The sequence below is a fragment of the Mirounga leonina genome, unplaced genomic scaffold (assembly GCF_011800145.1).
Source record: "Mirounga leonina isolate KUSES-001 unplaced genomic scaffold, KU_Mleo_1.0 Mir_174, whole genome shotgun sequence".
NCBI lineage: Eukaryota > Metazoa > Chordata > Mammalia > Carnivora > Phocidae > Mirounga > Mirounga leonina.
Genome location: NW_023270451.1, coordinates 73,102,388 through 73,116,266, shown reverse-complemented (window position 1 = coordinate 73,116,266; position 13,879 = coordinate 73,102,388). Strand labels below are relative to the sequence as shown.

The 13,879-nt window shown below is 35.0% G+C and overlaps 1 protein-coding gene across 8 annotated transcripts in view; it reads left to right on the top strand.

Moving 5' to 3' along the window:
• Positions 1-13,879, top strand: part of CNOT4 (CCR4-NOT transcription complex subunit 4) — a 144,968-nt gene that overhangs the window by 113,168 nt on the left and 17,921 nt on the right. For 2 of the 8 annotated variants that reach the window (XM_035021169.1, XM_035021168.1), the window contains exon 11: positions 4,325-12,833. The exons of the other annotated variants lie outside the window; for them this stretch is intronic. In XM_035021169.1, the coding sequence (XP_034877060.1) occupies positions 4,325-4,425 (101 nt within the window). In that variant the 3' untranslated portion in view covers positions 4,426-12,833. Of the gene's footprint in view, positions 1-4,324; positions 12,834-13,879 lie in introns of those variants that run through there. 8 annotated transcript variants of the gene reach the window in all.

Sequence of the window (13,879 nt, the reverse complement as noted above, 5' to 3'; positions counted from 1 at the left end):
AGGTTCCTCATAAGTGATACCAGAATACTTCTGGTTTTGTACTGCTACCCTTGAAGGTTTCAGAACTTTGGGGTTTTAAGGTCCTATATAACATTTATTAGGTCAAGTGACTTCTATATCTAAAGGAATCCTTCTTATTAGTAGTTTTTTTTTTGTTTTTTAATTAATTTGGGCTTTAGAGATGACTGGTAAAAGAGAGAGTTTGTTCCTCTCCTGATTCTCTCAAGTAGGATAGAATAGTCCCTCACTGTGTTACATAATTCGTAAAATTTATTGTTATCCCTTGTCATGGCCTTTAAGATATGGCATGGCACAGTCTTACTGTAATAATGTGCTGTTACCAGCAAGTCGTTTGTTCTCTTGTTTTTAGCCAGGTTGATAGGTGAATTTGAAGAGATCCATCAGACTTCTTTGGCTCTTTGGCCATTTCATTTTCAAGACAAGTAGATGGGTTAAGAGAATATGGTTTGTGACTTTGGATATAGTGAATTTAACAGTTGATACAGTGAAGTTAATTTACATAAGCATGATACACCAATGTATTGGTTTGTATATCAGTGGGACTCATGATATTCGTTCATTTGATTATGGTAGTTAGTAGGTAATTCAGAGTGACATTTTTCAATCTTCTCCTTCTACGTGATACTCACTTGTGAAACACTTAAGTACTCAGTTCCTGATACTGCGTTTTTTTCTTCCATTCAAGACAGCATATTAGAGTGTAATTTTGTTTTGTTTTGCTTTAATCATTTAGAAATGTGGCATTTTAATGACTAGTAGTGTATCTTATAACTGATTATAACATTAAGAGTTAAAGTTAAGTTTCCCTAAATATCCTAAACATTTAAAAGTAAAATATTAAACCAGTTATAGTGAATATTTGGGTTCCTGTTTGCCCAGTAATGAACTAGGCCATGTGGGTAATGTAAAAGAACTCTAAAATATGGATATTATTTCCAGGTATTTTGCAGTGTAGTTGAAGAAATAAATTTAATATTATGTATGAGAGTGGTAACTATATGATAACTGGAATCTGAGAGATCTCATTTGAGCCTATAATTGTTGGGGAGGCTTCACTGAAGAAATAGGAATTGATCTGTACTATGGTATCTTGGAATTGGGTTAGTGGGAAAAAGAGAAAGACCTTTTATACTGATGGGAACTCCTGAATAAAGGCGTGGAGGCAGGATTAGTATGTCATTTCATTAAGAGGCAATAGAACTGCCTTCAGTAATGGGAGGTGCTTATGTATTGTATAAATAGAATGGACAAGAACATGGGGAGCTCTGACAGTGAGGCAACACAGTGTGGAGTTGATATGATAGGAAGAAGGGTGCCTTTGTGGGATTCCAGTTCTTAGCTTGTCTTCATTGTATGCTTTTATTTGACTTATTACGTGACTATCTTCAGTAAGTTATCTGTTCTTCTGATTTCACAGTTACCATATTGTCCATTAGCACAAAAGGAATAATTTTAACCCAAATATTTCAAGCCAGTATATATTGTGAAAATGCCACAGTGGTAATGAATAATTACTGATTTGTGAGTGTAGTTGTCCTCATGTTAGTCATTTGAAATCTTCATCTAAACTAGATACTTTCTGAAAAAAATGTGGCATTAAAGTATGGTCTTATCTTTGTGGGTTTTCTTTTTAACATATACTCAACCATAGAGCATAAAATACTTTTTTTTCCCAGAAATTCTAAGAATGAAGTCACCAACTTGTAGGTTCTGAATCATTGTTGTATTTTGTGGGAGGTTGGGAGAGTTTGTTATTTCAGATTTTCAGTTTTTGACTATGCATACTTGTTTGGTATTTAAATGGTGACTTATGATTAAGCTTATTATTAGATTATTTTTAAGTCTCTGATGACAAGAGAAATTTTAGTTTTAATGAAAAAAATATTTAAAATTGTTATTAAGAGTTACACAGAATACTCTCATGTCCTATAAATATTTGGCAAATATCTCAGGAAGATGAATGTGCTAGACCTCAAAACAGAATAGTTGTATAATTATAGCCAGATCATTTAGGATTTTCAGTAACAATTAGAAATGACAGAAAGTGGAATTCTGGAAAACGATGTACATTTTAACTGTGTCTAATTTGAAGCAATTTAATACCTAGGCAATATCTGCCTCCCCCACCCCTAGTTGTAAATCAGTTGTACTTGAGTTGGACTATTGAAATAGGTTCAACTTTGTATCCTGCAGTGAATATCATGGTATCTTACCAGGGTAGCTGTTGGTGAAGTCTTCATAATGGAGAGTACCTACTGTTTCTCTGATACCTGCCACTTTAAGATATGTTTAGACAGTATTCAACACTGGAAAAGGCATGTATTATTAATTTATTCTTTAGATATGTAGAGCAAAACAGGGTCCCTGACCTTTAGGAGCAAATACTCAGGTATCAGTCACCTATATATCCTACAGATACCATGTCTATATTTATTATATATTTGTATTTAAATTTTTAGTTTTGGTTTGTTTCAGTTAAATTATTAAAAATTGATATATCTGAAACCTATCATGGGAAGGACAGTTTGCCAGGGGTTTGACAGAAATGCAGCTTCCATTTCTTATGCCTACATGAAAACTTTTTTTTTGCTGTTTAAAATTCATTATTTTCTTAATTAGGTAAAATCTTTTTAGCAGCATTTTCTTGCCTGCACATCCAGTTTGCTAAGCCTAGAAGGATTTTTGAAATAAATATTCTTGGGGAAAAACTTTGATTAGTGGACAGTTATAGTAGGTCCATTCAGATCTCTTTTGCTATTGGAACCATGTGCTTTTGTTTAAGAAGTGACTTTTCCTAAAAGGTGACTTACCTTGTTCAACTCCTTCTTTTAGAAAAAGCAAAGCTGTGTTCCAGAAAGGTTAAATAATTTGTTAAAGGTCAAACATTCAATTAGTAGTAGAATTAGGACAAGTACCCAGATCCCACATTCAAACTGAAATGTTTTTCCACTACAACATTGATGTTCACCTTCACAAATGAAGATCACTGGCATGTGCTTTAACTTGGCTTTCTTCCCATAGTAATTGATTGTTGCTCTCACACACTTGCAGGTCCCTTTTTATCAACAGTATCTATTAATGAGACAATTGGCCAAGCTCAGGGATATGGCCTATAGCTACAAAATAGAATGAAGTTTATCAACTTGATAAAATTTAATCTCTTGTGTGGTCCTTATTAGTACCATGTTCTCACCAAGAACTCTAAGATTTCCTCTACACAGCCTCCTTGCTGTGTACTTGGAGTTTATAGAATCTTGGCCAATTTACTGAAAAATTATGAAATAACCTGTTCTAAAGGCTGAGTCTTTCTTCATGTTGTCAGTTAAATTTGTCATTTAAGTATTTCCAAATGTAATTTTGCAGATTTGTTTTTCAAAGAACTCTCTGCTAAGATGTTTTTATTCCATAATGCTAAAAATTGTTTGGAAAACAAAAAATAGTAAGTCTCAGTCTGTAAGCATTGTTGTTTTAAGATATACTTAGAGAAATACTTGAAACTGTTTAGGATTGGATTTTTTTCATGTTTTTGTTTATTCAAATTTTACTTGTGAGAGGACATTTTTCTTTAAATTTTATTACTGAATTAGCTATTTTAACAGTGACTTGATTGGATTTTGAGTCATGTGTGAAACAAGTCACTTGCAGTCCAGTAATTATCAATTATAATTAGGAGAACTGATCTCATTTTGTGTATAGTTCTCTGACCTAGAAGTAGTCATCTCGCTTTCAGTCAATTGGATCGTTGTATTGTTAGCATTTTGTTCTTTTCTAATTCCTTCAGAAGTACACAGTGAATTTTCAGATGCTATATGATAATTTGCTGAATTAATATTTATATCTTTTTGTTTATTTTTTATAAACATAATTTCTACCTCTAAAACATGGATTTGTCATTTTTCCTTTTAAAAACATGTTTTCACATCTGTGAACTTTTTAATTTTTTTCACAAAATACTGTTAGGAGGAGTATCTGAATTTAAAAGGGGTCCAATTGGCTTGGAAAAGAATGGCTTTCCTGGTCTTTTTTTTTTTTTCCTTTTTGTCTATTTATAATCCTAAATCTATTATATTTGTTCTTATATCTGACATAGTATTAAATTGAAGGGTGTGTTTATAGTGTAACTACTTTCTAGGTACTTGATAAGTTTATATTTTAAAATTCATGTCTTGTTTCACACCCAGATTCCAGCCATTAAGCATGTATTTTATATATGTATCAGTATTCCAAATATTGAAATCATTTTTAAAGGGACTGTTAACAAATCTAGTCACCCATAACTAGACCATGACTGACTTTTCCACAGGGGAAGAAGAGGTGAAGGTTTCGACCATGCCACTGTCAGCCTCTTCCCATTCATTACAACAAGGACAGCAGCCTACAAGTCTCCACACTACTGTGGCCTGACAACAGAACTGAGAGGAGAGGATTAGACTCTGGGGTGCTTGCATGGGCAACCGGATTTTTGCATGATTCCTTTCTGATTTCGCATTTAATGTATACACCCAAAAGAGCCAATATAAACGTTCCTCATGCCTACAACTAGTGTGTTACCTCATAGTTGCTAAAGTATTTCTTCATTAGGCCTTTAACACGATTTATTAGCATAATAATTTTGGCATTGTTTCTCATGAGTGATACTATTTTTAACTCACACAAATAAACTTGTAGTATTAATTAAGATCCCAGATGAGATTAGCTAGAATTGTTCTTATTTTGGCTCTATAATTGAAATTATGCAAAGATAATGGTAGTTCCTTGTTTTCTGATTTGTGAAAAAAAAATGGTAATATCCTAATATACTCATGAAAAAATTGAAAACTAAGATAATGTCTATTGCATTTCTTTGAATACTTGAGAAGAAAGAAAACATATAAAACAAAATTGGTGGTGTTGTTTAATGCTCAGAAGGATGTTGTCAGCAATTATTTTTAGTTGTATGGATTTATAGCCTATATTAATGCATTACATGTTTAGAAACTGTTTTTGTTGTCTCTCATTTGCACATTTGCACTTTTCTTTTTGAATGGTTGTTAATTATATATAGAAGGTTAATTATTATAGACTAAATGCAATATCTCTTTTCTAATGCACTGCCTAGTATACCAGGAAATGCCTCAGAAACAGAATTTCAACTTACAGTTGATTCATCAGAAACTTGAATATGGGGTAAACATTGTATGTGAGAAGCAACCATAGTAGTGTAACATTTTTATTGAACAAACAGTAGTTCTGTGAGATATCTGTTTGGAAACTTCGTTGTTTAATAATGAAATGTGATAATAAAGCTATATTACAAGTACCTGGCCAGAATGAGACTAAGGTGGAGGAGAAGAGATTGGGGATCCTCTAAAATTAGGCCATGTAAGATGTCGTAGATAATTTTGATCACAGAGGATAGTGAAGTACTTTATTAGGACATAATATGAAGTGATGTTTTTGGATAATACACAATTTTTTGAAACAGTTTTAAAGCTGATAATGAAAGAAAAAAAAACTGAATTCAATTCTGAGCAGTGGACAAAAGCTGACTGAGAAAACATGACCATATTCTGCCTAAATTAAGCATCTGGGAAGAACGGGGAAAGTCAGCTCTTCTCTTTACGTTTTCAAGAAACAATTGTGATAAAAGATATGCCTTTATTTGTTAAAAATATTAAAAGAGTAACGTGAATACCAAGAAAGAAAGCCTAAGGATTTAAAAATAATAATTATTTAAAAACACATTATTAGTGTTACTTAGTATCATGTTGGAGTTTTCGAGGTTACCTCTCTATATGAAGTCTGGTTATTATCTGTTAGCTATAATACAGCAAATGAAATGGCTTTGTCCTCAGGTATAGTGGGTAAACTAAAATCTATTCTTAGATACCCTTTGATTTGGTTAACTGAGGTGTGTAGAAACAGCTAACTAGCCATTTAAATTATTTTTGTAAGATTCTGCATAAGTGACAATCTCTAATTTCTATTCAAAAGTGACTGTAGGGCAGCATTACAAGAAATTTAGAAAATACAAGTAAAATACTGTAGACTTATTAGACAGAAACCTTTTATCATAGGTTAATTATGGTTACATTTTTGCTGTAAGAGGCTAAGACATCCACTTAATGTCTCCTGTGGTGCTAAGGTTCCTAGGCTTTGGGCTTCCCGTAATGAAGCTTACTAGTACATAGCTTTCTCCAGCCATCAGTGCAAGCCTTTCATCACCTGGATCTTTTTACCAAGACAAATGGTTCCTCCCATTTACTTTACTTCTCTGTGTTGAGAGAGAGATACACCTGTTATACAAGGCTTCTTTCCTGTGGTTGCTTTCTGTCTCCTTTCTCCTTCCTAGCCAAGGCCAAAAAAACTGTCAGGTAGTTTGTCTAGACTTGCTAGAATCCAAAACTCTCTCCCTGCCTGCTTCTCCATCCTTCACACTTTTGACACACACCATACATCAGGAAAATGCGTCTTGGGCACTTAGGCTTCAACTTAATTATTTTCACATTGAAAAGCTAAAGATTATCCTTTAACTTCGTAATTTTGAGCCTAGAATAATAAGCCTCACCGTTTTGCTTACCTAATATTTCATATAGAGTGGTTTTTTTAAAAAGTGAAGTCTTGAAATCATAGTGGTAATTAATTATATTAAAGCACAGAAGAAATTACACAACACATAAAAGAAAGTACTGCTTCACATAGCAAGTAAGTTGGTGAAGCCTAATGATGGTAAAGAATGAAAAATCCTAAAAAGCTTCAGATTAGTTTTTGTTAAATTCCTGCATGATTAATGTGTCATGCACAAGGGAAGCTTTTTATGCTTTTACATCCTAATTGTAAATGCCAGAGTTCAGAACCCTTTGGATGTACTAGCGAAGTTACGAGTTTGTAGGTATGTATAGCTGTCTGCTTTTTTCTGGGGAGAAAACCAATAGTTATTAAATTTATGAAGGGCTTGGTGACACCCCACTCCACCTCCCACCCCTGGAAGAGAAGTTAAGAACTGCTACCCTGAAATGGCTTTAGTGCCACTGTAGGAAATAGAGACCTGATGAATGTCAAGTGCCTCTTTTTATTTTCTTAAAGATTCCATTAGAAAATATTTTCTGGTTAATAGTATTTTCCTTTTCATTCTACTGTCACATTTTGTTTTTCCAGGTGGTGCTTTTATATACTCTCCCCTTATTACAACAAAATATTAGTCAAATATTTGAGTGCCTATTCTGTATAGTGACCTTTAGTTAGGTCTTGAGGGTTGAATAAAGCATAGATCCTATCATCAAGGATAACAGTCTCATGACAGTTTTATTTCAAATTGTTTCTGTAGGGTCAGCACTTAATATATTTTAACAAGTACCTCCATAGTGGTCTAGACTCATTTTATTATTCATCGCTCTGACAGTGGCGCTAACATAGGGTATTAAATATTAATACCCGAAATTTTGAAATATATGATAATTTGGAGGGAGTGAAAAAAAATCTTAATAGGGAAAACATACATTCACGATTCTGACTTAAGTATCTTAGTCGCGTGTGTATGCTCATGTCTCTCTTAGTGTTCTGGGTGTTAAATAGAGCTTTCTGTATATGTGTTCTTTCCAAGAAAACACTTGATTGCATTGTCTGTGCACATTTTTTACTGACATTGCTCCTATTTGTACGGTGTTCCAAGCACCTTCGGGATTGCCAGAGCTTCTGCTGTGACACAGGTCCGTAAGGGAGCTACTCCCACAGAGGCATTGCTTCAGAAAGCCAAGAAAAAGGAATGAATTGCAGGTGCATAGAAATCTTACAAAATGACAACCATTGTATTATTTGTGCATACATTAAGAACTGGGGGATGTTTTATCCTGTTGAGTTATAAGGTTTTAGATTTTTGTTTATTTGATCTTGAAGTTTTCCCAAATTTGCTTAATTGGCTTTAAGAGATGGATATCATACAATTAAAAACACAATAACATTTTTAAAAGATTATCTTATAAAGAGGTGATAACCCAAAACAATGATATATATGTCTTCTTCTATAAAATATGGACCAAAGGTCAGTTATCCAGTGTCAAGCTAGTCTTTCTGCCCTTAGTGCTATATCTTTCTCCTCTCAACCTTTTTTATCTGAATGAGTACCTACTGTATTGTCTCCTTGTGCCGAGTAAATGGCAGTAATATATGCAGGTATTTACACATGAAATGTTTAGCGAACTAATCAAACACTATGCTGATAAAAAAGTGAAAATGGGAATTAAGAAAGCTAATGTAAGCTGGGTCAGGGAGAGGCTTCATAAAGTCTGGGGCTTTTTGGAAGGATGGCTGAAATTTAAATGGTACAAGGGGGAAATACAATAAAGGGAACAGACTGAACAAAGAACCAGAGACAGAGATTGCAGTGGTCTCTAGTGATTAGGAGAGAAGGACAGTAAGAAGATGGACTCGTTTGAGGTATATAGGTCATACAGAAAGGTGGAGTATACAGGTCATACAGAAAGGTGGAATTAGTGTGCAAAAGCCTTAAAAACAGGGAAGGATAGTTTAGTCTTGATAATGGATGTGGTCAGTGATAGAGAACTCTAGGTTCTTTGCTGAAGATGTAACTTGATTGTAGCATTTTAAAAAGATTAATTTGGTGGTGTGTTTGCTTGAAATTAGGACTACTTAGAAAACAGTTTTCAGTATGTATATTGCTGGGCGGTAGAAATAAGATGGCCTGGATTAGAACAGTAATAGTAGGAACGGAGAAGAAATTATGAATTAGAAGCCAGAAAACATGAGATCTAAGAAAAGGCCTAGGTGTCTGGTGAACTTTAAAAATGTAACTTTCATAAAGGTACAGATGGAAACCAGATTCCTAGGATTCAGAGGAAAAGTCAAGGATATGGATGCAGCAACCATTGATTACTTACTTAAGACATTTGGCCCTTAAGGGAAAGAGAAAGACAAGATGCTTACCAGAAGGGTGGTAGATCTTAGAATGCATTGCTTTAAGGTAAGGTGGATATTTAAATATTTAAAAGCAGAACATATAGAGCTATTTGAAAAGAAGACATGGACAGTGCTAAAGAGAAGGCAGATTAATCCAGTAGGGTAGCAGATTTCTCTAGTGCTGGGAGGAGATAAGCTCCTGAGATGAGGTTATGGACTTAGCTTTAGAGAAGATGGCATTGTTCTTTGTAAGGACAGCCGAAAATCTAGGAAAGAGGAGAGATTAGAGAAAATGAGAACACAGGAAGGGACTCATATCAGTTATTATCGAATGCATATTGTGTGAGAATGGGGGTGAAGAGTGGAGTTGGGACTCAGTAAAGAAAGGTGATTAAATAAACCTGTGAGAATAAGCCTAGAAGTACATCAGAAAGAAATTCAAGAATTGCTGGGTAAAGATAAAGATCAAATTAAAAACTTTCAGAATCCAAATATGTATGGTTTGGTATGTGTTTCTCTGGTTCTGAACAAAGCATCAAGGATAGACAAAAAGCAAATATTGAGAGTTTGGTTAGAAGGTGAAAAAGAAAGGGATACAAAGATATTCAAGAAGACAACATTGAAATACCTAATCTTGTGGTCAAGAAGAATCCACTAAGGCAGGAAAGAACCAATGGTGTGAGTGTGTTGAAGGGAGGTCAGTGACTTTAGGTTTTGGTGAAGTCAAAGAACAGGTATAGTGTTGTTAAGGGAATGACAGATTAGGAGACTGTGGTCAGCATGATGACGGTTCAGTGCTGAATGATGAGTGAGAACCAGAGAAAGGATGGTATATAAGGGTCTAACATCAGAGCTGGGGGTTGGAAAGGCAGTTAGCTTTAATAAACTTCTTTACTCACTTACCTTCCAGCCATTTCTTGAGAGTAAGAAAGCAGACTGCATGAAAGAGAATTGTAGAAAGCATGATACTGCTTGGGGAATCCTGGGTCAGGTTTTTTAAGTTGATGACCCAAAGGAAAACTTCCCCCGTGGGATAAACATTCCTTCCTCAGCACAGGAAGCACAATGCAGGGGAAGGCTTGGGAAGAACCAGGGATGAAACTGGACAGGTGTAGGTAAGCCCAGTGAGTGTGAGGGATGGTGAACATGTTATTTATGATGTGGAAGGTTTAGAGGCAGTAGGTCTGGTAGTTGAAGAGCCCATATTACAAATATGAGCTAGTTTCTCCCAAGCACACATACAAATTGAAAAGAACCAACTCTTCTTACTTAGTTGTACTGGGTCATTCTGCTTTATTTATATAGTACATTGGAATTAAAAGTAGTAGATTGGTGAAGAGTAGGAGAGAGAGAAATTCAGAATTTTATTACAGTAGGTTATAAAAATATTTTGACAGTTTGTCCCTAAAGAGAATGTGCCATGTGAATAGATACATATAAACCTACAAGTTATTGAACTAATCTCTTCTTACATTTTATATACTTAGATGTGACCTCTAGGGAAAATTGCTGAAGATAAAGTGAAACAGGGGTGGAGATCTACATTTTTTTTCTTTATTCAGTTAATAGCAAATATGCCTAGTTTGGAAGCATTTTTAATTTACTGACATTAACGTATTTTTTACACTCACTGGACTTGATCCATATATCTCAGCTGATGTATCAACTATGACATTTAAAAGCGATAATACTTCAAAGTACAAGTCATTGCTCAAGAATACTGTTTGTGAAACCATGCTGATGGATCGAGGAGCCACTGCTCCTTCGATCTCCTTTCTGCCCTGTGATTTGCTGCCATATATTGCTGGGCGTACCAGCCTTTAATACCAGCTTCCTTAGTCAGGAGCTTTTTCCAAAGAATCACTCTTGAGAATTCAAGATTCATTAAGAGAATCTATTCTGTTCTATAACGTTTCAGAGAGTCTACCCTGGGTTTGAGTTACACAAAAATCTAGTTTATACCTGTTAGGTACCTAGAACTGAAGGAAAGCCTAAGCAATCTAAGTTGCTTGAGAATTGAACTGAAGTACCTAGAAGTTCCATGAAACAGATGGAAATTGTTGTACTGAAAGAACCAATCCATTCTCTCCAGGTTCCTTCAGACCATGCTTCCTGCGGCAGCTATTGACTTTACTTTTTTCTTAGTCCACTTCACATGTGCGATTATTCTAAGGGTTCCTGGAAGCTCCCAACTGACCCAGGAAGGTACCGTGCTTACAACAGTTTTGTTGTTCAGCTCCTGTTTGGTACTCAGACCCATTATTGTGCTCCATTACAAAGCAACACTACAAAAGCTTCCCCCCACCCCGGCCCATAAAATGTATAAAGCTTCTAAAGCACCCAGTACCTTTTTTTGTTAAATAGAAGTGAAATTCACACAACATACAAATAACTAAAGTGTACAATCCAGTGGTCTAGTACTGTTCTTTAATTATATCACTGTTACAAGAGCAAAATAAATAACCCACTTCAGCTGTGAGAATTTTGGCTTATCCTTTGTTCGGGCTGTGTGCACCTAGACTCGGTGTTTTACCCTGTAGGTTGAAAGGCAAGTATTAAACCTTCAGATATTCCATACTTCTTCACAACAATACCACTTAAGATTGTGGGTGAAGCAACTTTTATATACCGCCCTTTATAAAAGAGAGGAAGGCAAGGAGCTATAGGTAAAAAAGCTTTAGGATACATGTATTCCTGAGCAGGTAAAAATGTTTGAAACAACCATGTGAATAGTTTTGAAATAGCAATAATAATAATTTCTGTCTTTGTGACATTTGATTAGCATCATGTAAGAAAAGGTTTGCTTAGCAGAGAGGTATACTATAAGTGCAGCGCTCTCTATGGGTGTGAGGGTGAATGTGTGTGTGTGCACGTGTGTTGTTTATACTTAATAATTTCCATTTAAATTCTCCACTTAGTGAATGTAGCAGAGGAAAAAGCCTCTGGCCATTTTTCTGTGATGTTTCATGTATTTATTCCTGCTATGTTCTGCTTAATTCATATGTTCAGGATAAATGATGCATTTATAGTCTGTTTTTAAAATTTTTTTAAAGAAATAAAGACCCTATTTAAACACAGCAAGGCTATAATACTGATGCCTTTCTCACCCCTGGCCATATTTTATCTGAACAAATATTTTCATAGCTTTTTCTCACCAGATTTCAGTCTCACTAGTAAGCATACCCGTCCCATGTTGGGGAAAACCTAAGGAAAGGATAATAAGAAAACTTCTATTAGAATAAATTTCAGAGCTTTGAAATCTGGACATACTCTTTAACAATCTGCCCTTTAAAGACCAAGTAATAATAATGATAATAATAAACAAGGCTCAGAAGGATTGTGATTTGCCCATAATCACATTCTAACAACAATTTAAAGTTCTCTTAGCCCTCACCATCTGAATTTGCCTTCATACATGTAACTCAAGGAGAAGAAAACTTCAAGATTCAGAATATATCTCTTCTGTAAACTTTGTTGTGTCTTACAGTTTGATTATTATAGTAGTTCTTGCAAGTCAAGGGCTTTCAACTGTGAATGTCAGTGCAAATAATGAATCGAAGGCTTTCAAAGTGTCCATCTACTGACGACTGTTATCACAGATCCTGTAAGTTGTGGAAACTGGTTTTAAATGTGACCCAGTGATCTTGGAGTAACATTAGTGACGGGTGGAGGGGGGTGTAACCTAGCAGGTACTCGTAATGTAGACTTAAACTAATTACCAATGTCAGAACTAAAAGATTAAAACAGAGGTGGAATTAAATTTACCCAGGATTTTTCTGCAGTACCAAAGAGCATTTAAGGAGCAGCATGCATGATCACTAGACTGGTGACATCTCTAATATTACAGAATGAAAAAAAAAACTTATAGTAATGGCACCAAGATGTACTACACTCACACTAAAGCTGTCATCTCAGACTCATCTTGAAGAACTGCTATATGCTACACCATGTAAAACAATAGCATATCTGCTGATAATGTTTCAAGCAAGGAGGTTGTTGTTTTCAGCATAATGAAACAGAGGGAAAGCTCCACAAGGACTTAAAGATGATAATACCATCACCATCTCCAAGAAGAAATGCAGGAAAGCTGACTGCAATCAACTTTTGTAGCCTAGTGCTGTTTCCTTATATGGTGAGATCTTATCCCAAGGACTGTGCTAACATTTACACTCTGTTATCAGTCTTGCATACTGAAATCATGTGTCTACGGAGCAGAATATAGTGATCTGGAACATTACTGGGTTGTTTTTTAAGTGTTGTCATTTTCTATGTTGGCATTTGTAAGAAGACCGATACCCTGTTTATTTTTTCCTGTATTACATCTATAAATTGAGTATCCAACTAAAGGTAAAGGAGGCCCAGGGTTATGAATTCATCAACCAAAGTAGGAAGTATGTCATTGGCTTTAAGCAGAATGTTGGGCTACATACCATTGTTTCACTTATGTTAAAAAATGAGTTCTAATTAAAACTTATAAATATGGATTACTGATATATATGCCCTAACAGGCATCCGCCCTAAGTCCCAATTTAGGGTAAGATTTGCTATCAGATGTTTCTTTTTACTTCTAAACCGTTCATTAATTAAAGTAGCTGTGGCCTTCCCCAGACCCAGATAGATATAACATATCTTGAGTTTTGGCACAGTCAGTACTGTTACGTGTATACTTCCAAGACCTCGCCTGTATTTTAAGTGATACTTGATTGGAATGAAGCCGATTAGTAAAATAAGCAAAGATCTCATAATCTCCAAATACATACATACATCCCTGCAACCTTTGTTTTATAACACACTTTCAGGTTTTAATTCTTGACCACCATGAGTCTTATATTAACACCTTGTGTTCACTTCTGTATTTGGCTTTTTTCTTTCTTTGGATAAAGAAGAAAATCCTCTTTCCCCGTATAACTTTTCACAATTAGAGAGGGAGTTCTCTACTAGATCTTAATGTGCACTCCCTGTA